This window comes from Salvelinus namaycush, chromosome 32 (assembly GCF_016432855.1).
Source record: "Salvelinus namaycush isolate Seneca chromosome 32, SaNama_1.0, whole genome shotgun sequence".
NCBI lineage: Eukaryota > Metazoa > Chordata > Actinopteri > Salmoniformes > Salmonidae > Salvelinus > Salvelinus namaycush.
The window spans coordinates 11,089,881-11,111,307 of NC_052338.1; the positions used below are offsets into that span (position 1 = coordinate 11,089,881).

Genomic DNA, 21,427 nt, shown 5'->3' on the forward strand with positions numbered 1-21,427 from the left:
GAAGCTGATTAAACAGACTGATCATTACACAGGTGCAGTTTATGATGGGAACAATAAAAGGCCACTCTAAAATGTGCAGTTTTGTCACATAACACAATGCCACAGATGTCTCAAGTGTTGAGGGACCGTGCAATTGGCATGCTGACTTGCAGGAATGTCGACCAGAGCTGTTGCCAGGGAATTTAATGTTCTTTTCTTTACCATAAGCCGCCTCCAAATTTTTTTTGGGAGAATTTGGCAGTAAGTCCAACCAACCTCTCAACCAGAGACCACGTGTATGGCTTTGTATGGGCGAGAGGTTTGCTGATGTCAACATTGTGAACAGAGCGCCCCATGGAGGCGGTGTGGTTATGGTCTGGGCAGGCATAAGCTACGGACAACAAATACAAATACATTTTATCTATAACAATTTGAATGCACACAGATACCGTGACGAGATCCTGAGGCCCATTGTCGTGCCATTCATCTGCCGCCATCACCCCATGTTTCAGCATGATAATCCACGGCCCCATGTAAGGATCTGTACAAAATTCCTGGAAGCTGAAAATACATACGCACCAGACATGTCTCCCATTGAGCATGTTCGGGCTGCTCTGGATTGACAGTGTACGACAAGCGTGTTGCAGTTCCTGCCAATATCCAGCACCTTCACACAGCCATTCCACAACCATATCTATGTGAAGGAGATGTGTCACGCTGCATGAGGCAAATGGTCATAACAGATACTGACTGGTTTTCACACCGCTTCACTTTTAAGTATCTGTGACCAACAGATGCATATCTGTATTCTCAGTCATGTGATTAGGGCCTAATGAATTTATTCCAATTGTCTGATTCCTTATACGAACTGTAACTCAGTAAAATCTTTGAAATTGTTGCATGTTGCATTTATATTTTTGTTCAGTATATAGTAATTGCTTCGTGATTAAGCTATGAGTTTAGCCATTTTAATTACACAAGTGAATAGGGAGTGTTCCTCAAGAACAAAAAAATGCTAAATCGCAACTACAATGCAATGTTGTACTATAGAGTGATTACAATTACTACGGAGAAACTTATGGTAAAGTCTTAACATATCAGAGACATTGATATATGATCAGGTCTCTACAAATCATTGTGTGTGTTTGTGGCCCACATGTCAGCTTGCATGATTCTTGCATTCTCCTTCATCAATAAGGTGTTTTCGCCGACAGGACTGCCGCTGACTGGATTTTTGTTTGTTGCACCATTCTTGGTAAAACCCTATACTGTCATGCGTACAAAGCCCAGGAGGGCGTCGGTTTGAGATACTGGCTCTAGTGCGGCTGGCACCAACGATGATACCACGCTCGCTGTAGGAGCGATCAATTTTCGTGAAGGGGGTGGTGAGTGTATATGGTGATTTAGCCAAAACGCCAAGTGTAGTGTTAGTGTGTGTGTTAGTCTTGAGAGAATACATGATGGAACCAATATTCAAACAACAACTATGTTAAGAGAAGATGACAATATAAAGTTTATTCTCTTTTCTATGACACTAACCAGGTAGGAGAGGGAATTACATAGAAATTGGAGTTTAGATCGTTTCATCTAGATGGACACAATCAATCTGAAAATATCTTTCACTCACTTCATTGTAGTGTTGTGTACAACAACCACAGCTTAAAGACCATTTCAAATGTATACAATTGACACCAGGAGGGAAGACCACTCACACATTTGCAACTTGATGGAAATATTTTGCACCTCCTTGTGTAGTTGCTTATTTGGTATGTCTAGCATCCATAAAATGCTGTTAGGGGAATTTCAACTGAAGACATCAACATACTTCAATTCACAAGAAGCAAAGCTTAAGTTGAGTTGGAGGCATTAAATTGGAGAAAAACACAATGATTTCTCTAGAATTCCCCATGTCATTTTCTTTAGATTTTTTTTACTTGAGAGTCAAGTCGATGTACATTACTGCTAAAACAATAAAAGGTGCATCCATTGCTAAATACAAATCCTAACAAAAACATGGTAGTAAAAAAATAGGTTTACGAAATATGATAAGTGGATGCTAGTTGGACATGATTATGGCGCTAAGGGGGGGGGAGGCATGGTTCATTCCCTAAAAAAAGAATTTGGACATAGATGCAAAGTTCAGTAATAGTCCAATTCAGCATCAAAACAGATTCTGGTCCAAAATGCAGGCCTTTCAGGAACATTGATAATATTGGTTCTTCAAGTGTCTAGTTTGGTCAGTGTCGTCCATTCAAGTTTAAGATATTTGCGTTCTTCATGCACACTTGCACATACAGAAAAAGGGTTTAAAACTGCAGGTGTGTCTACGTTGCACTGATACCGATAGAATGGTCAAATCCAGATTCAGGGAAACAGTCCATTTCAAACAGTTCTCTTCATAGGCCCAACATTTTAGAGTGAGTTTGTATGCATGTGTGTCAGTGAGTAAGCAGGTTTCATATTTAAGCCCGAGGTTGTGATCACATCTAAGATTTTAGCCATGTAGTGCGAGACAGTGCACTCAGTTTACGTATGTGCGTTTATCATTACGTTTGTGTTGAGTAATAGCACTATACAAGCTTCTCTCCATGTCACCATGTTATCAGTACTGTCTCACTAAGGGGTCTGTTGAAGGAGTCCCTGCTCTCGTGGTGGAGGTCCAGGTTCACTCCATGCCCTCTGGGTCAGCCTGGGCCATGTACGCATCCAGCTCAGCGTCCAGGTTGCCCTTGGTCTTGGACATGTAGGCGTCAAGCTGGTTGTCCAGCTGCTCGCGGGTCATCCCTGGGCCACCTCCCCTGCCCCGGCCTCCTCTTACCCCCACACGACCGCGGCCACCACCCCTGCCGGCAAAGCCACCACGCCCACGCAGACCGCCTCGTCCTGGAGGCAGAGAGATGGTGGTCAACAACACCAACCAAACCACGATAGAATCACAATGCGTTAACAAAATGGCTGCTGCACAAGTGTTCATGTAAACAAGAAACTTGAGGTAGATTGTGACATGTCAATTTACAGATTTAATTCATCCCAGCTCCATACCCCTGGCTCCCACTCCTCTTCCGAAGGCACCTCCACGACCAGCAAACCCTCCTCTCTGACGCATCCCCCTACGGTGGGCCACCCGGCCTGGACCCCCTCTGCCACGCATCGGACCCATGCCTGGGGCAAGGCGATTCCCTATCACGACACAGGATGTAATAAAGGAACAGTTAACTAGCGACTTAGCTGAAGGTTGATAAGTTAGCATTTAGGAATTGAACTATCACATTTCAGTTTAAGAACAAAGTTGTCAAGTGAATACAAAAACCTTCTACAAGCTTATCATTCACCCCCATCTCCGCCACACCTAACAAAAACAGCTAAAATATTCAAATTCTACAGGGGGCAAAAAAAAATGTGCTTACGCAACTGTACACCATCTTGTTTTAAGTTGACCCTGTCTGTCAAGGCTAATGTGTTTGCCCAGGTATTCTCTCAAATCACCTACTTCCGTTCTAGCTAGGCATGAGGTATTCTGACGGAATAACAATTAGCGAGACTGTAAATGCACTAATATAACTTCAAATGCTACGACCAAGATTGGTAAAAAAATAAATAAATAATTGCGGAATGCCAGTTATGCAACAGATATGCGACGGCAGTGCACATTTTGTATCTGCACCATTACATAAAAACGGATAAATTAAAGCCAACGTGTAGACATCAGGATTATTTAAATTAATTTCACTTGAAGTTTTACCATCACTTTAAAAATGTTTTATTCTAAATGGTTTCTAAAATCAATCCCCTCCACCAGGAGTGTGTAGAAATGGGTGTGGGGTGACTGTGTGGATAAGTAGGGACAGTGCAGCTGTTAGATCCGTCACCACATGTTCAGTAGCACAACAGTTGCCAAGATGCCGGGCCAATCAGGACAGCAGGGGGTTTATGGAGAGTGGAGTTACATGATTGAAAGCCACATTCCCTCAGGTTGAGGGGATGGATAGTAAACCAGGGGGTGAAGCCATACTTTGATTGACAGCTCCACCTGGACAGACAGCTGGGGTATTCCATTCAACTCAGCAGAGGGCATTTGTTCAAGCTAGTTTACAGATGAAGTCACCCCTTAAAATAACTAAATGTGCCTTTCCCCTATGCAAAAAAGTACAAGGCCAACATAAAAGCTGTGGAAAGTATATTCCAGCCCCAGGGTAGAACATTTCAGAGAAAACATTCTTGTCGTAGTCTTTCAACAACTTATAAAGCCAATATTTTCAGGTCTAACATAGTGATAAAATAATTTATATGTTGAAAGATAATGATTAAATAATTCCACTCTGAAACCATATAATTGTATGAAATTGATTAGAATCATAAAATTATAATCTGATGTGTGTAGTTTTAGTCAGAATTAGATTAAACAATGTATCTGTATAGTGGAAAAACAGACTGTCTGAGCAAGGCGTAGCTTAGGATTCGAACTTGTATGTGCCTAAGAAAATACAGAAGAACAATACAACTGTGTTTGAACCGACCTGGCTGGAACTCTGAGAAATGTATGAGAACAGGGAGTACTTCTCAAGGTTTCCCTAATCTCGGGGGAATGGAACTGTCGGCTGGGTAGTGATACACAGTGGTGAGAACTACGGAGAAGGATAAAAACTCACCTACTGTTTGTGTGCATGTATGTGCGTAGGATACCTACTGTTTGTGTGGAAGTATGTGCGCAGCTATAAAATGGATGTCTTTGTATAATGGACTTCAGAACGTTCTCTGAATAAACTGTACTAACCTTTTGCATAAAGCTGAGTCTTTGTCTAATTATTATTATACCCATGGTACAAACCTCGGGGATTGGTCAAAGCTATTGATTGATAGTTATTATCATTGGGATTGAAAATTCTCATGACACATAGTACCAAAATATCAATCCAAGTAGGCTTTGCTGTGTGGTACCAAATGCTCACCTCTCAGAGCCATAGCTCCCCTCAGGGCTCCTCCTCTGCCGCGGCCTCGCAGACCTCCTCTGGTTATCCCCCGCATCCCTCCAATGGAAAATCCCCGGCCTCCAGCACCCCCCCGCATCAAGGCCCCGATGGGCCGGCCCAGCCTGGCCTGGATGTTGCTCTTCCCCAGGCGTTGCTTCAGGCTCTGGGAGGGTTAGGTGGAAGATTGATACCAAGTGGCAGGGATAGGGAGGTGGTGAAGCGCTCAGCATTTATGTGATCTGTATATTAACCTTTGCTCTACGGTCCCCTCTCTTACTAGGTCTGCGTCAAGCATTTCAAGTTCCTAATATATTGTGATTTCAAGTGTAAAGCCTTTTTCCCGTTCCCCATCTTACACTTATATAGAACATGGCCTGTTTCCGGTGTCCCATTCCACTCTCCTTCTCACCCGTTTAGTGCTTCAGATGTCTCCCCATTTGTTCCTTTCTCAATTCACCTTTCTTCGAGTAAGGTGAGGAATTGCAGAAAGACTAAATGAGATGGAGCACCTTATCTCACCTGCTTGTGGTGCAGGGCGGCCTGCACAGAGGGTCTGTTCTCCATCTGCTGGGCAAGGCGCCGGTTCCGGGCGCTGGCCATGTGTTGCTGCTGCATGGTGGCTCGCACACTCACCGCTGTCGGCGCCTTGTTCTTCAGCATGGTAGTGAAACTTTGGAGGGGAGGGGGAGCGGGACAGAAGGGGGAAGAGGAGGGAAAGAGAGGATACGGAGGGGGAGGGAGGGTTCCAAATCAAGTCATTTCTCATACCATGGACACGGCCACAGGAGCTGTGGTATGTGTTATGAATGCCCCACTTGTTGGCACCTCACTCTCTTTGTTTCTCTCTCTCATTGTTAAGTATTTGACAACCCAAAATGTCTTCTGGAAGCAATTCAGCACATTTTAGGTTAAAGTAAAACAAAGTAGAAAGATGGATGAAAAGGCAGTAGAAGAAACACTGGGACAGATTGGAAGACAAGAATGAGAAAGGCAGGAAAGAAAATGGAGAGAACAGAAAGAGGATGTCAAGAGAGGAGAGTGATTGCCACTTACAGGCCTCCCGCCACCTTGTTTTGATGTCATCCGCCTGCGAAAAAGGCCTGGCGGAGGTTGGAGGCCCAGGACTGGAGGGGTATCTGGCAACCCAGCCACTTACAGCCCGGACCGTGCCTTGTGCTCACACCACACATGAGAATAGAAGGGGGAGAGAGAATAGAAAGGGGGGGGGGGGGTTGGTCACGTCCGGGCTAGGACTGGGCACCTAGTCTTATAGAAAGACTTCAGAGCACAGAGAACTGAAAATTAAAGTGGTAGCAAAGAAGAGAGGAAGAGGAGACAAATGGCTAAACAAAGTCATTTAATTGAGAGAGAGTTGTGTGTGTAGAGAGGGTGGGAGAGGAGCGGGAGGGTGCTTAGGCGCACCCTCCCCTTTTCATTGGTTTGGTCTCTCCTCTCCCATACCATACGTACAGTATATTTTGGGTTGTGTGACACACAGAGAGGAGTGCCCGGGCATATCAGGAGTGCGGCCTGTGCCCATTCTAGGGCAGTCGCCTTACCAAGCATCACCGTTACCCTCTCTCCTTGGGTCTAAGTGTGCGCTGCTCACACAAAAGGTTGGCCCGGAACACCATGTTTGCACTCCAAACTCTGTTTGTTAAACTTTTTGTCAGCAAATGCTGAATACGGCATGCATTTTGAGTGAGCGGCGCACACGTCGGCCCTGGGCAGTCTAGCGTCCATGTCTGGTCAGGTCCCCAACAGTGGCCTTCCGTAGTAGAGCACACTAGGGCCGTCTGTACCACTGTTTCGCCCCGCTTAGTGCTGTCAGGGTGCGTAGCGCGTCTCACCGCTCATTCAGGGACTGCTTGGTGGTGCTTTTCAGCACAACTTTTTGGGAGGAGGGAGCACTCATTTTGACTTCACTGGAACTCCTTGGAACAAGCAACAGACAAGAGAGGGAGGGATAGATAAAATTGGGATGTGCCAGGGGAGGGTGTAAAGGGAGGGAGGGTGTAAAGGGAGAGGGGACTGGTTAGAAAAACTTCACAAGCAAGGAGATGGAAATACAACCGTGTTGGCCATTTCATCTGTGTATAACTAACCAGTTGTATAATAATTAATTATATTTAGCTGGCAAAATGGTTACCGTAGTTTGTAGATCGCTAGCGTTGGCATCCAAATGGTTAGTTAGCATTAACCAATAATTGGATGCATCATTTTAATTAAGAAAATACACAAAAGGTCCACGCCACGGGCTCGAATTAAACATTTCTTGGACATTGCAGGTACATCATAACGTTACACGTCCAGTTAATAAGAAAGAAAATGTACCACATGCGTTGACTTCACTGCTTTTGAATGACAAACGATAGACTGGACATCTACAAAAACGATAGTAACTAGTCGCGGTAGTTAACTAGCTATAAGCAGCCTGTAAGCAACAACAAAAAATGAACCTGCAGTGCGAGCTAAAGTTGGGCTGGCGTCCCTAACGAGTCTGAATATTAGTCAACGTAAATAACGTTAGCTAGCTAACTAGCTATAAACTATTTTTAAAAAGTAAACATTGTCTGAAACAAGTTCAGTAGACAATTGGTAGAAACTTACTTTGATCGGTGCTTGTTATGTCAATACTCGTTTCACTTGGCTAGCAAGCTAACTACTAGCTGTGCTAGTTATCTTCGTTAACTTGAGCGATGAACCAGTTACGAGTTAGCTAGCAGCTAAGCTAGTTGCAGCCGAAAGATCTGGATCCACTTCTCACTTGATGTTTTCTTTCGCCTTGCTCTTTCGGATAATATTAAAATACGAACTATCCTAGCTAGCTACAATGATTAAAACAGTACCGTTATTTGATTATTATATATTTTTTTGAAACTGAGAACAGCCTGTTCTCCCTATCTCCCTTCCTTACAAAATGGTGCTAACTGACGGAAAATGGAGAGGTTTTATAGCTACGTCACATAGTTACTTCCTGGAGTGGTTTACGTTTGTTGTTGTCACTATTTCCGGAAGAGAAATGGCTGCCGCTCTAGCTGTAGTGGAGACACCGTCCGGGAAAGATGCAATTGCAGAAGGACTGCTTGACCTCTTAAAACCAGCTGTCCAGCAGCTTGATCTTCATGTACACTCAGTGAGGTGGGTAGCTAGTAGCACGATATGTGCTTCGACTTCAAATGTGCTCGCTAGATACCGCTCCATTCACAGCTAGCTAGCTTGCTATCAAATATGATGCGTTCAAGACAACTGGGAACACCAAAAAACATGGTCAAATCATGACGTGGGTGATGTTTAGGTTTAAAAGTCCGTGTTCTAGAAAGGCCCGGGTTCCCAGTTGTTGTGAACAAGGAAATAAGCTAACCCCATCGTCATGACAGTCCCGCGATGCAGCCCTTTCTCGTCCCTAGTAATGTCGCGTTCATATGCCAGTCGGAACTAGGAACTCGGAAATGTCCTACTAGGTAAAGGTTGAACGCAGCAGGTGTAGAGAAATAATAATGTCGTCTTTTTGTAGGCATTAACTCCGCCATGGTGTGTTGGACAATGCCTATGGAGAAAATTAATGGCGATTTTGGATAAACGCCAAAAATAAGGAACGTGCTAAAACTGCTTAGGAGATTTTATACGTTTTTGTTATATGATAATCTTCAACAGCTAACGCCACATTTTTGAGAATTTGTAATAAAAAAAGCACATTAAGCACAAAGGCTTCATCATTCATAAAGGTCATGCTAACTGACTTACCTCATAGAACAAAATGCATTATTCCAAAACCCTATTATTTCCCCATTATTTTTCCCATAGTGATGGTTGAACGAACCAGAGGTAACTCATTCTGGGTTTTAGGACTACAAGCTAGTAAGCTCTATAACTACAACCAGTTAGCAAGTCAGAGTTTCCTAGTTCCGACTAGCACGTGAATGCAGCGTTAGTTATCAGGGACAGAGATTACCTAAAAAACATGCCGCTTCGATATAGTTTCAAGTTTTATTAGTTGTATGTACGGGATGCACATGGTACACACCAGCCAACAAAATGCTTATGTGACCCCTCTTTCTTCAGGCAGCTTTGTTATGACTAACTAAGCACGTACTGATAGAGAGAGAATACCTGGGTTATATCAGGGTGGGCATATATTTAAGTACCAGTAAGTTTGGAAACACCTACTCATTCCAGAGTTTTTAAAATGTTTTACTATTTTCTACATTGTAATAGTGAAGAGATCAAAACTATGAAATAACATGTATGGAATCATGTATTAACCAAAGAAGTGTTAAACAAATCAAAATATATTTTAGATTCTTCAAAGTAGCCACCCTTTGCCTTGATGACAGTTTTGCACACGCTTGGCATTATCTCAACCAACTTCACCTGGAATGCTTTTCCAACTGTCTTGAAGGAGTTCCCACATATGCTGAGCACCTGTTGGCTGCTTTCCCCTCACCCTGTGCTCCAACTCATCCCAAACCAACTCAATTGGGTTGAGGTAGGGTGATTGTGGAGCCAGGTCATCTGATGCAGCACTCCATCACTCTCCTTCTTGGTCAAATGGCCCTTACACAGCCTGGAGGGGTGTTGGGTCATTGTCCTGTTGAAAACAAATGATAGTCCCACTAAGCGCAAACCAGATGGGATGGGGTATCACTGCAGAATGCTGTGGTAGCCATGCTAGTTAAGTGTGCCTTGAATTCTAAATAAACGAGACCGTGTCACCAGCAAAGCACCATCACACCTCCTCCTCCATGCTTCACGGTGGGAACCACACATGCAGAGATCATCCGTTCACTTACTCCGTGTCTCACAAAGACACAGCGGTTGGAACCAAAAAGCTCAAATTTGGACTCATCAGACCGAAGGACAGATTTCCACTGGTCTAATGTCCATTGCTCGTGTTTCTTGGCCCAAGCAAGTCTTCTTCTTATTAGTGTAATTTAGTAGTTGTTTCTTTGCAGCAATTTGACCATGAAGGCTTGATTCACACAATCTCATCTGAACAGTTGATGTTGAGATGTGTCTGTTACATGAACTCTGAAGCATTTAATTGGGCTGCAATTTCTGAGGCTGGTAACTCGAATGAATTTATCTCCTAGAGCAGAAGTAACTTTGGGTCTTCCTTTCCTGTGGTGGTCCTCATGAGAGTCAATTTCATCATAGTGCTTCATAGTTTTTGTGACTGCAATTGAAGAAACGTTCTTAATTTTCCTCATTGACTGACCTTCATGTTTTAAAGGATCTGACCCTTTTTTCAATGTTCGCCTAAAAAAATGCCTGAAGTAAGGATATGCATATTCTTGATACCATTTGAAAGGAAACACTTTGAAGTTTGTGGAAATGTGAAATTAATGTCGGAGAATAAGACATTAGATCTGGTAAAAGATACAAAAATACATTTGTTTAATTTTTTATCATCTTTGAAATGCAAGAGAAAGGCCATAATATAATATTTCAGTTTAGGCACAATTTGGATTTTGGCCACTAGGTGGTAGCAATGTATGTGCAAAGTGTCAGATCCAGTGAAGCAAGTCCGCCCAAATGTGCCGAATTGGTGAATTGATACATTTAAGTACATAACTATAGAGAACATACATGATTCGTTATTCTACAATGTAGAAAATAGTAAAAATAAAGAAAAACCTTGTAGGCCTACAGGACACTGTGTATTACCATGAGTCAGTATGCCCATGAATGATACAGGGGTAAGATATACCATGAGACTGTATATGTACCATGTATAGAATAATGCTGTGCCTCCACCTAATAAGCAATAAGACATGAAAGGTTAGAATTAGCTTATTAGGAAACTACGTGATACACCCACACAGTGACAAACACTAACCTTTTTCCTCCACATTAGTAGAATTTATTCAAACTAAAGATAATGGTCAAAAATAAATTAGAATGTAAAAAAAATCAAGACATAGCAATTATCACAAAGAACAATGAGCCACGGAGGACCACAGAATAATACTGGACCTAATAAAACCCTGAGAGAAATTGTAAACTGGTATAATATTAAAACCTCAAAATTAGAAAATTATTTGAATAAGATTCATAAAAAAATCAACTGTATTGCAATTTTACAAATATATATATTTACATCTTAGTCATTTAGCAGACAGTCTTATTCAGAGCGACTTAGAGTAGGGAGTGCATACATTTTCATACTGGTCCCCCGTGGGAGTTGAACTCACAAAGTGAGCCACATGGGCTTTAAAAAATATGGATCAAACCCTGTAAACAGCTGAAACCCGGGGGAAAATATACTGTAGCTAAAGTTACTTTCCAAACCTAGAACCCTAGTATGCTGAAGCTAGTTTGAAACTAGTACCAGAATATATACCTAAAAGCTGGTAGATGGTAAAGTTAAAAAAAAAAGTTTTATAAACAATAAAAACCTTGGGGTGCCCTGAAAATAATATTAATAAGTTTGGCCCTTGTCCTTGGACACAGAGGGGTTAAACATTTCAAGTTACCATCCATCCAGTGAAGAGAGGGGAACCGGACAGAGGGAGCGTAGGTAACTGGCATCCGTCAACGAGAGGGCCAGGCCCTCCACAGGATTTAACAGGTGAAAAAACAACTGGGGAGCTCCATCGGTGCCGAGAGAGAACTTGCACAACAACTGCAGGAAGCCGGTGATGATGTAGTGGTAGGATCAATAGGATCCTGCTGGTAGAGTAGCTAGCTGCTTAGGTAGCTTTACCGACTAGCTTGGCTAGCCAGCATGTCGTTCGACTGTCCCTCGAGGATGATGACCAATCCGGTGAACCACAAAATTAAACAATAATAGTGATTGAAAAGGAACTGGCTACACTCATACTGACCCTAACTATTAAACAAAAAGCTAATTGAACAATAAACTTCGGTGTCTCAACACTAGCGAAATCCGTTGTTGTTCCCCAAGATCACCTCAGTCCTACTCCCGCGTACCCGCCCAATCTACTTCATGCCACACCTTACATGGACAGTTCTGTACGGGGACGCAGGCAGTTCCAGAACGCAGACATGACTATTGCCACACATAATAAATTAAATCCAGTCTTTAAAGGGGGTTACAATTCCAATTACTTGCAGGTTCCTTCTCGAAATGCAACAACAATAAGAAATGATAAAATATAAGAATGCAAACATAAAGGAAACGGCTCAGTAGAATAGAAAAATATTTGAGCATGTGTATAATAAAGGAAGGCACAATTTAAATTCCAATATTTGGGTACGGGGGAATTTGGGGACAAGTGTTGAAATTGTACAGTATTTAGCAATTATAATAAGAGTCTGGTTGTAACATTTGTGTTGTGTGGCTGTGTGCGTGATAGAGTGCATGTGTGCTAAGGTGCAGAGAATCAGAGCAGGTGGTCAGTCCAGTTCAAGTGTTCAGCAGTCTAATGGCTTGTAGATAGGAACTGTCTCTGAGCCTTTTGGTATCAGACCTCATGTTCCGACACCGTCCGCCTGACGGTATGGGAGTGAACAGCTCGTGGCTGGGGTGTGTGGGGTCCTTGACGATGCTGCAGGCCTTCCTCAGGCACAGTTTTGAGTAAATGTCCTGGATGGGTGGGAGCATGGTCCCAGTGATGTACTGGGCTGTCTTCACCACCCGCTGGAGGGCTTTGCGGTCGTGGATGGAGCAATTCCTGTACCAGGCCATGATACAACCGGTCAGGACGCTCTCGAGGGTGCACTGATAGTATTTGGAGAGATTCCGGGATGGCATGCCGAATTTCTTTAGCCGCCTTAGGAAGTAGAGACGCTGTTGCGCCCTCTTGACAAGAGTGGTGGTGTTGTTGGTCCATGTCAAGTCCTCGGTGATGTGGATGCAGAAGAACTTAAAACTGCTGACTCTCTGTACTGCAGTCCCGTTCTTGTGGATTGGGGCATGTTCCCTCCTCTGCTTCCTGAAGTCAACAATGAAATCCTTTGTTTTGCTGACGTTGAGGGAGTGGTTGTTGTCCTGGCACCAGAATGCCAGTTCACTTACCTCCTCCCTATAGGCTGACTTTAAGAGTCAGTGTGGAGGTGTTGTTACCAATCCTCACAGCCTGTGGTCTGTCCGTCAGGAAGTCCAGGATCCAGTTGCAGAGGGTGGTGTCCAGACCCAGGGCTCTGAGCTTTGTGTCGAGCTTGGAGGGAACAATAGTGTTGAATGCTGAACTGTAGTCACTGAACGGCATTCTCACATAGCTGTTCCTCTTGTCCAGATGTGTTACAGCTGTGTGAATAGCAATGGAAATGGCATCTTCCGTGGATCTGTTGGAGCGGTAGGCAAATTGGAGTGGGTCCAGTGTGCGTGGCATGCTGGCCTTGATGTGGCCATGATCAGCCCCTTGAAGCACTTCATGACGACCGGGGTGAGTGCGACAGGGCGATAGTCATGTCGCCTTGTTTTTCTTGGGCACTGGGATGATGGTGGTCTCCTTGAAGCAGGTGGGGAATACAACCTGGGAGAGGAAGAGGTTGAAGATGTCCGAGAAGACTCCCACCAGCTTTTCAGCACACACTCTGAGGAAGCGGCCGGGGATGCCATTTGGACCGGCGGCTTTGTGAGTTTTCACTCTTCAGAGTTTTCTCGGAGAGCAAAAGCACCTGGTCCTCCGAAGCAGTGAGAGTCTTCCTGAATGGCTCGGTATTGTCTGCCTCAAAGCGAGTATAGAATGTGTTAAGCTCGTCTGGGAGGGAGGTTTAGGTGGGCACTACACAGCTGGATTTGCCTTTCTAGTCCGTAATAGTATATAATCCTTCCCACATGCGTTGCGAGTCTGAGTTGTCGGACATAAATTCAAGTTTGAGTCTGTGTTGTCTTTTTGCTTCCCTAATGGATTTGTGGAGCTCGTACCTGCTTGCCCGGTGCATGTTGTACGCCATCGAGTCATTGGGGTTCGTTCTGCTGGCATTGAATGCTGCAGTACGGGCTCTCAGCATGGTACGGATATCTCCGTTCATCCAGGGATTTTGGTTGGGGTATGTCCGGATTGTTGTTGTGGATACAACATCATCAACACATTTCCTAATGAAGCCTGTGACTGACAATGTATATTCCTTAACGTTGATGGATGAGTCTTGGGTGATTCATCTTTGAACATATTCCAATCAGTATACTCAAAAACAGTCCTGCAGCATTGAGTCGGCCTCCTGTGTCCAGTGCCTCACTATTCTCTGTGTTGGTGGCTCAGCTACAACTTTTTCTTAGCAAGTTAAGAGAACTTACGTAGCAGGTAAGGAGAATTAGGTTAGGAAAAGGGTTAGGGTTAGAGAAAATGCTCTCCTAACCTGCAACGAAAAGTCACTTGTATTGAAGAGGTGTGTTTTTAGGGAGGGACATTCTGAATGTCTCCTTTCCTCATTACTTTGTTACTTGCTGTAGCCCAAGTAGGCCTATGCTACAGATGTCAATGTAGTCTGCTGTAACCACTCTGTCTGTTGTTGTAGCAATGATTGTTACTTTACTATTTTTCTCTATGAATAATGCTATTGTGTTTTCTTGTTATAGGGAAAGCCAGGTGGAACTACGAGAACACATAGACAATCTAGCCACAGGTAAAATGATTTACTTTTACATGCTTATTATGCCTTCCTGGGGGAACAGGGAAGTGGAGTGGTGCCAGGTTAATGCACTTGACCCTGTGAAAGAAAGCCCATAGCCAAGCCCATGAAAACCACTGTGTGAGACAGGCAGATGCTGCTGTGATGTGACCAGTACAACCACAGATTTTGACGCTCGTGTAAGGCTTCTACAAGCTCATGTGCTGCCTGGGGGTAATTCAATTGAAAGAGGTATATCCTTTATTCAGAACCTGTGATTTTCATGAGATCATAATTTTATTTTATTTTAATTATATACAGAATCAATCCTACAGTTGAAGGTATGAATGAGACCTGAATACCTTACCAAAATGGCGGCTGTCTTTTATCAATTTTCTTTATGGTCAGCCAAACCATCCTGTCAGTCATCCTCAGCTCATCCCTTCATTTTTAGAGCTGTGCAGGATAAATGAGCACCAGAAGGTGGTGCTAGACCTGGACCCCTATGTGAAAAAGCTGCTGAATGCGAGACGCAGGGTGGTGCTGGTCAACAACATACTACAGAATGCTCAGGTCAGTGGCTCAAAGCAAGAGTTTGGATGCTTTCTTTCTTATTTGCCTGTGCTGTTTTGTGGGCCTTCTTTTACTCCTGTCATTTTACCTAACACAATTTGTGTCACTGTGTCCAATTCATTGTTTGTGTTCATCCCATGTGTCTATCTATACATTAAATATGTGGATGAAATGTGTATTTGTTCAATTCCAATGGGCATGGCGATTCTGCTTTGTCTGTGCATTTTGCATTCATGCATCTCTGCTAGCTACTCGGGTGCAGTGGCGATTTTATCATGTAAATCTTGGCGGGGGGGAAAAAATAAAAGTGGGATGCATGCCAGCAAAGCCACTAAACAATACATTAATTGATCTATAACGGTGACAAATGGTGCCCACAAACCTACATAAAGATGTCCCAACAGCAGTCCCAACACATTACCACTGCTACTCCTGGCTTTCAGCGGAGACTTATCTGGCAGCAAAACAGTTCATTCAGCCTCATTTACATAACTGATATGGCTGACTTGCTTAAAACTTCTTATGGCTGAAGTCCCGGTAACGGGACCGATATGACAACAGCCAGTCGAAGTGCAGGGCGCCAAATTCAAAAAACAGAAATCTCATAATTAAAATTCCTCAGACATTCATGTGTCTTATATCATTTTAAAGGTAATCTTGTTGTTAATCCCACCAAAGTGTCCGATTTCAAATAGGCTTTTCAGCGAAAGCACTACAAACGATTATGTTAGGTCACCACAAAACCACAATAATCACAGCCATTTTCTCCAGCTAAAGGTAGCTTCACAAAAAACAGAATAGAGATAAAAATTAATCACTAACCTTCGATTATTTTCATCAGATGACTTCATGTTACACAATACATGCATGTTTTGCTTGATTAAATTCATATTTATATCAAAAAATCGGAGTTTACATTGAGGCGACTAGATTCACTAGTTGCAAAAACATCAAGTGACTTTGCATAGCCACATCGTTTCAACGAAATACTCATCATAAATATAGATGATAATACAAGTTATACACATGGAATTATAGATATACCTCTCCTTAATGCAACCGCTGTGTCAGATTTCAAAAAAACTTTACGGAAAAAGAAACGCACGCTATAATCTGAGACGGCGCTCAAAAGTAAAATACCACAGCTGCAAAGATGGCGTCAACATAAACACGAAAATACATGATAAATATTCCCTTACCTTTGATGATCTACATCAGAAAGCACACCAGGAATCCCAGGTCCACAATAAATGTTTGTTTTGTTCGAAAAAATCCGTTATTTATGTCCAAATACCTTCTTTTGTTAACGCGTCTGGTTTACATATCCAAACGCTAATTCTGGTCAGCATTATATCGGACAAAAACTTCAAAAAGTGATATTACCGGTCGAAGAAACATTTCAAACTAAGTACACAATCAATCATTAGGATGTTTAACATATAGCTTCAATAAAGTTCCAACCGGAGTATTCCTTCTTGTCTCCGTGAGCCATGGAACGCAAGTGACTTCCACGAGGAAAAAGCATGATCAGAAAATGGCTGCTTGATGGACACCTGACTGATTCTGCTATCATTCTCTCCCACAACATCATAGAAGTCTCATTATAATTTCTATTGATGGTTGACATCTAGTGGAACCCCTAGGCAGTGCACAATCATTCATAGCTCAAGGGGATTTCTTTAGGGACTCTGGTGAATACATACAAGCTCAGATTTCTGACTTCCTGTTTTGATTTCAACTCAGGATTTTGCCTGCCAATATGAGTTCTGTTAATCTCACAGACATAATTCAAACAGTTTTAGAAACTTTAGAGTGTTTTCTATCCAATACTACTAATAATATGCAAATATTAGCAACTATGACTGAGGAGCAGGCCGTTTGATATGGGCACCTTTCATCCAAGCTACTCAATACTGCCCCTTCAGCCATAAGAAGTTAAACAAATGTGGTTTCTAATGACAATTGAGATGTACAAACTATGACATAAGGGGACGACAAGCGGATTAAAGGTAATCCGTGATTTTGATTAAGATATTAACGAGTTAGCTAGGACGGACGTAGTCAATATAACTATTTGTTTAGCACTTTTGAAATGTACAGCGACAGAATTCAGAACATGGGCCGTTCTTACAGTGTTCTCACTGTACACCAAGTCAGAACCGTAGGATAAATAAAGGGGGCATATAAGCAGACAATGAAAGCTCTTACAATATTCAATGATTACATTTCTCTAAAACAGGTTATAGGCTGGCTACATGTGTACCACCAATTCAGAACAGTAGGCAAAGTTAAGAGGGGTAAATATACCAAATTATTAGGGTGAGGCACATGTGCTACTAATATCTTACTACACAACATACACTTAGTATTACTTTCTTAGCTACAGTATACATATCTCCCTGGCATATTACATCATTCATGCAGCAGCGTACAATACATTTTTGGACTCACCTTGTTGTGTTGTGCTGTGCTCACTTGAACAGGAAGGTGGTGAGCGGTTCTTTGTGGGCAAATTTTGTCATCAAAGTCGGGTATTCTATGGATTTATGGTGCTTTCAAAACAACTGGGAACTCAGGGGGGGGAAACAAGGTTGAATCATGATGATGTCATTGATCTTCAGGCCGTAGCTCTAGAAAGAGGCCGGATTTACAATTCCTAGTTGGATGACAGTTCAAAACGTATTTTTCCAGTCAGAGCTCATTTATTCCCGACTTCCCAGTTGTTTTGAACTCACTGAAGTCAAGTTTTCGCAGTTCCGAGTTAACAGTTGTTTTGAGCGCGACACAAATCATGCTTCATTGACAGTATGGACAATGTTGAATGTTAATCATTTTTAACTTGGAAAAGAGCCCCTTAATCCCAAATTTGGGACCACACAGTCACTGTCACTGATTCCTTCCAAACCACACATTTAATTTGCGATTTCCAACTTGTTGTGTAATGTTTATGTCCAATGGCCGATGAGCAGCGATATGTTTTATCTATAATTTCTCTTCATTGTTTCTCTTCATATGACAAGGATTTGCCAGTAGATTGTCGACTTGATTCATGATGACTGCTAGCTAAGATTTTGAAAGTATGATTTTGACAGTCCAATCAAAGCTACTGTAGATATGTGACTTGACGTCATTTTATCTGTGGCCAATGACCTTGAGCCTTCTTGGATGGGCACTTCTAATGTAACTCTATGGCAGCACCAAAGGGCTAGAATTTTCTGCTGGCTTGCCCCACCACCACAGAAAGCACTGAGCTAGGCTGAAACGCCTGCATTTTGGAGCTGCCTTACTCAAGAAAACAGAAGAGACCATGTTTGTATGCGGCTTTATTAACTAACTTATATATTTTTTTTACATTGTTTGCAAATTGATATGTGACACGTATTAATGCCAAAATAACATGCAAAACAGGCAAGCCCAAAACATGTTTTATTTTATTTTAGCTAAAAATGTGGGGTTCAGGCCCTGAATGACGGGTCGCCACTGCTCAGGTGGTATATTATTTCAAGCTACTGACTTTCAACATTCAATGCTCACTTAAATTTCACTCACTCTTTCTCCCTCACTAGGAACGGCTGCGACGGCTCAATCACAACGTCGCCAAGGAGACGGCGCGTCGAAAGACCATGCTGGAGACTTCTGGAGCGTTCACTCCTCGGTCGCCTAGTAAACCATGACCACAGCCCCACTCCTCAGCCTGGAAAACAACACAACTTGTCTGCCTTCCTCCTGGACTTAATAAAGTTTTCACATTCAACTTTCCACTGAGGTTGGGCGGTATCCAGATTTTCATACCGTTCCTGTACCATACCGGGGTATACAGGATTACCGTCAGTGTGCACAAGGGGCGCTATTTATTTTCAAATGTAAAAAGTGTGTATATATATATATGGGGTGTTGGGGTCCCAACAAATGATAACAAATTACTAGTGAATTCCCATAGCGAATGCTAACAAGCGCAAGCTAACATAAATTAATTGCAAGGACAGATAACCATCTCAAAAAGGCTACTCACAGTTTGCTGTAGTACAAAACATTAAATAGCAGGGATCTTGATCCAGTAGGGATTAATTGTCTTTGCTGGAGCCCTGAGATGGTGATAATTTATTTGGCACATCATAGATGGTTAACTTATATTTATAAGCAGTGGCATAGCAGACGGTATTGAAAATCATACCATCTGTATTTCAAAATGTCCCGGCATACGGTATGTTCCCCAAGCCTACATTCTCACAGACTAAGGCTATGCTCATTTTACCTGCTGAAACGCCGACCTCACCTCTGCTTTGTGCTAATGTATCAACGTGTACATATTTTGTATAGTCATAAATTACTAATTTACAATAAGCCAAAAGCAATTAGAAACAGGAATGCTTTGCTTCAGAAACGGACACAACTTGATACAATGTTAAGAGTGTGCAAGCTAAAATTAGAATTGCAAATAAAAATAAAAATCATTTGAAAGCGATCTGAAGTCATGCTTTTCACAATTGCATATATGTACAGCTTTGCTATGGCCACAGGAGGGCATGGTTCATCCTTAACACATGACACTGTTTGACTAAGGTTTGCCAATCAATCACTTGTCACTATTTTTCACGTAGTTCATGAAAATTAATTAAACAATGCATTTAATATGTTCAGACATTGCAACTCAAATAGGATTAAGTGTAGAACCATGGGTGGCTGGTTATCCTCAAGTTATGCAAGGAAATATGAGTTTATATGCTTTGGGCGTACAGATTTTTACGAACCTCTTTCCAGAATATGTGAATGGATGCCTCTTCATTCCATTCAAAGCTATGCCCACAGATATGAAATTGACGGAACAGGTTCCTCTGAAGGGTGATCTATTTTTTTTGTCTCTATGGACTCAGTAACTAGACCCGGCAATGCAATATAGTGCAGAAAAAAAGATGCAAGGAATGTTTGGTAACAGCCGTCACTGTTTCACGCTTCTAGCAGCTGCTGATATGCACGGCTGCCTGGTACGGTTTGTCAAACCTTTTTTCTTGATGTCAAATCGAATTTTATTGGTTGCATACACATATTTTGCTGATGTTATCGCAGGTGCAGCGAAGTGCTTATGTTTCTAGCTCCGACAGTGTAGTAATACCTAATAGTACAAAACAACATGTTAGTGACAACGTCTGCACTTAGTAGATGCAATTGAATAAAACAGAAGCATTACCATTTTCCGGTCCTTTATATTATGAATTGTGCAAATACTCTGTTAATGCATACATTGTAGTATAAGGAAACGGTCTTAGTACTACTGTCATGACATTGTCGTATTGTGTGTGTATAGACAATCAGAGCAAGTCCTTAACATTATTTGTGTTTCAGCGGAGTGGTCAGACAACACAAAGAAATGTGTTATAGTAGCCAAATATTTACTCTGAAGTTTTACGCAAACACATTTCATCGGTTCAAGATGACAGATCAGTATCAACGTTTAAGATGAATGGTGGCAAGTCAGTATTCTTACTAGCAACTGTTTTCAACTATTTTAACAGTAAACTTCAACGACACCTTTGAAAAATGTGATTTTTGAGGGATTGCTCTGTAATTCAAATTTCTGCTCTGTAATTTTAATCACAATTCTCAACCAACACCATCTTTCTCACAAACAAACCTTATGTTTATGTGGATGTACTGAACTTAAATATGTTTTGTGTGTTTTCATGCCAAGAAAGACAGCGCTGTAGGAAACTTAGCTCTGACCTACACTCACCAGCTAGTTTATTAGGTACACCACCCCATTCACGAATATGGATCGCTGCTACAGACAGTGAGTCACATGGCTGTGGCTTGCTATATAAAGCAGGCAGACAGGCATTGAGGCATTCAGTTACTGTTTAATTGAATGTTAGAATGGGCAAAACAAGTGACCTAAGCAACTTTGACCGTGGTATGATCATCGGGGCCTTGCGTGCCGGACCCAGTATCTCAGAAACGGCCGCCCTCCTGGGCTTTTCAAGCATGACAGTGTGTACAGTTTACTGAGAATGAAGCGACACAAACAAATCTAAGACTGGGCTAGAAATGCTCCTCTCTTTTTAAAAAGTCCTTCACCTGTATACCTTCTTAAGGATTGCTCTCCTGCATAATTGGATCAGTAGTAAAATGCAAAGTATGTCTGCCTCCTATGTCAATACTGAATGTTTTGTAATGAGAGAGGGTAGGTTGAAGGTGACCCAGTTGGGTTTGAGCTGGAGTAGGAGGGAATGCAAGAGAGGGATTTGAGAGTGGGGCAAAGGTCGAGAGGGGAAGGCTTGTGGAAGAGGAAGAGGAATTGATAAAAATGGATTGGGTGAGGGCAGCTGAGTTTGAATTTTATGGTGGCGTTGTCTTAGGTTGAGGTAGTTAGAGAAAGAAATGGAGGG

At 42.4% G+C, this 21,427-nt stretch overlaps 2 protein-coding genes across 4 annotated transcripts; one reads left to right on the top strand and one right to left on the bottom strand.

Annotated features, from left to right (window-relative positions):
• Window positions 1-1,468: 1,468 nt before the first annotated feature.
• Window positions 1,469-7,890, bottom strand: LOC120027526 (chromatin target of PRMT1 protein-like). 3 transcript variants are annotated; one of them, XM_038972493.1, is made up of 6 exons: window positions 7,560-7,890; window positions 6,800-6,883; window positions 5,469-5,619; window positions 4,929-5,112; window positions 3,022-3,159; window positions 1,469-2,862 (listed from the first exon to the last, which is right to left on the bottom strand). In XM_038972493.1, exons 2-6 carry the CDS (start codon window positions 6,862-6,864, stop codon window positions 2,645-2,647), a joined length of 756 nt encoding a protein of 251 aa, XP_038828421.1. In that variant the 5' UTR covers window positions 6,865-6,883; window positions 7,560-7,890; the 3' UTR covers window positions 1,469-2,644. The 3 variants fall into 3 exon arrangements, with proteins under 3 accessions (XP_038828421.1, XP_038828422.1, XP_038828423.1); XM_038972494.1 differs by having other exon boundaries at window positions 6,003-6,883; window positions 7,560-7,889; XM_038972495.1 differs by having other exon boundaries at window positions 2,746-2,862; window positions 2,996-3,159.
• Window positions 7,891-7,943: 53 nt separating this feature from the next.
• On the top strand, window positions 7,944-19,509 carry LOC120027527 (SNARE-associated protein Snapin-like). The gene is made up of 4 exons (XM_038972496.1): window positions 7,944-8,090; window positions 14,440-14,486; window positions 14,926-15,044; window positions 18,611-19,509. The coding sequence occupies exons 1-4, from the start codon at window positions 7,972-7,974 to the stop codon at window positions 18,716-18,718; spliced, it is 393 nt and encodes a 130-aa protein (XP_038828424.1). The 5' UTR covers window positions 7,944-7,971; the 3' UTR covers window positions 18,719-19,509.
• The last annotated feature ends 1,918 nt before the right edge of the window (window positions 19,510-21,427 follow it).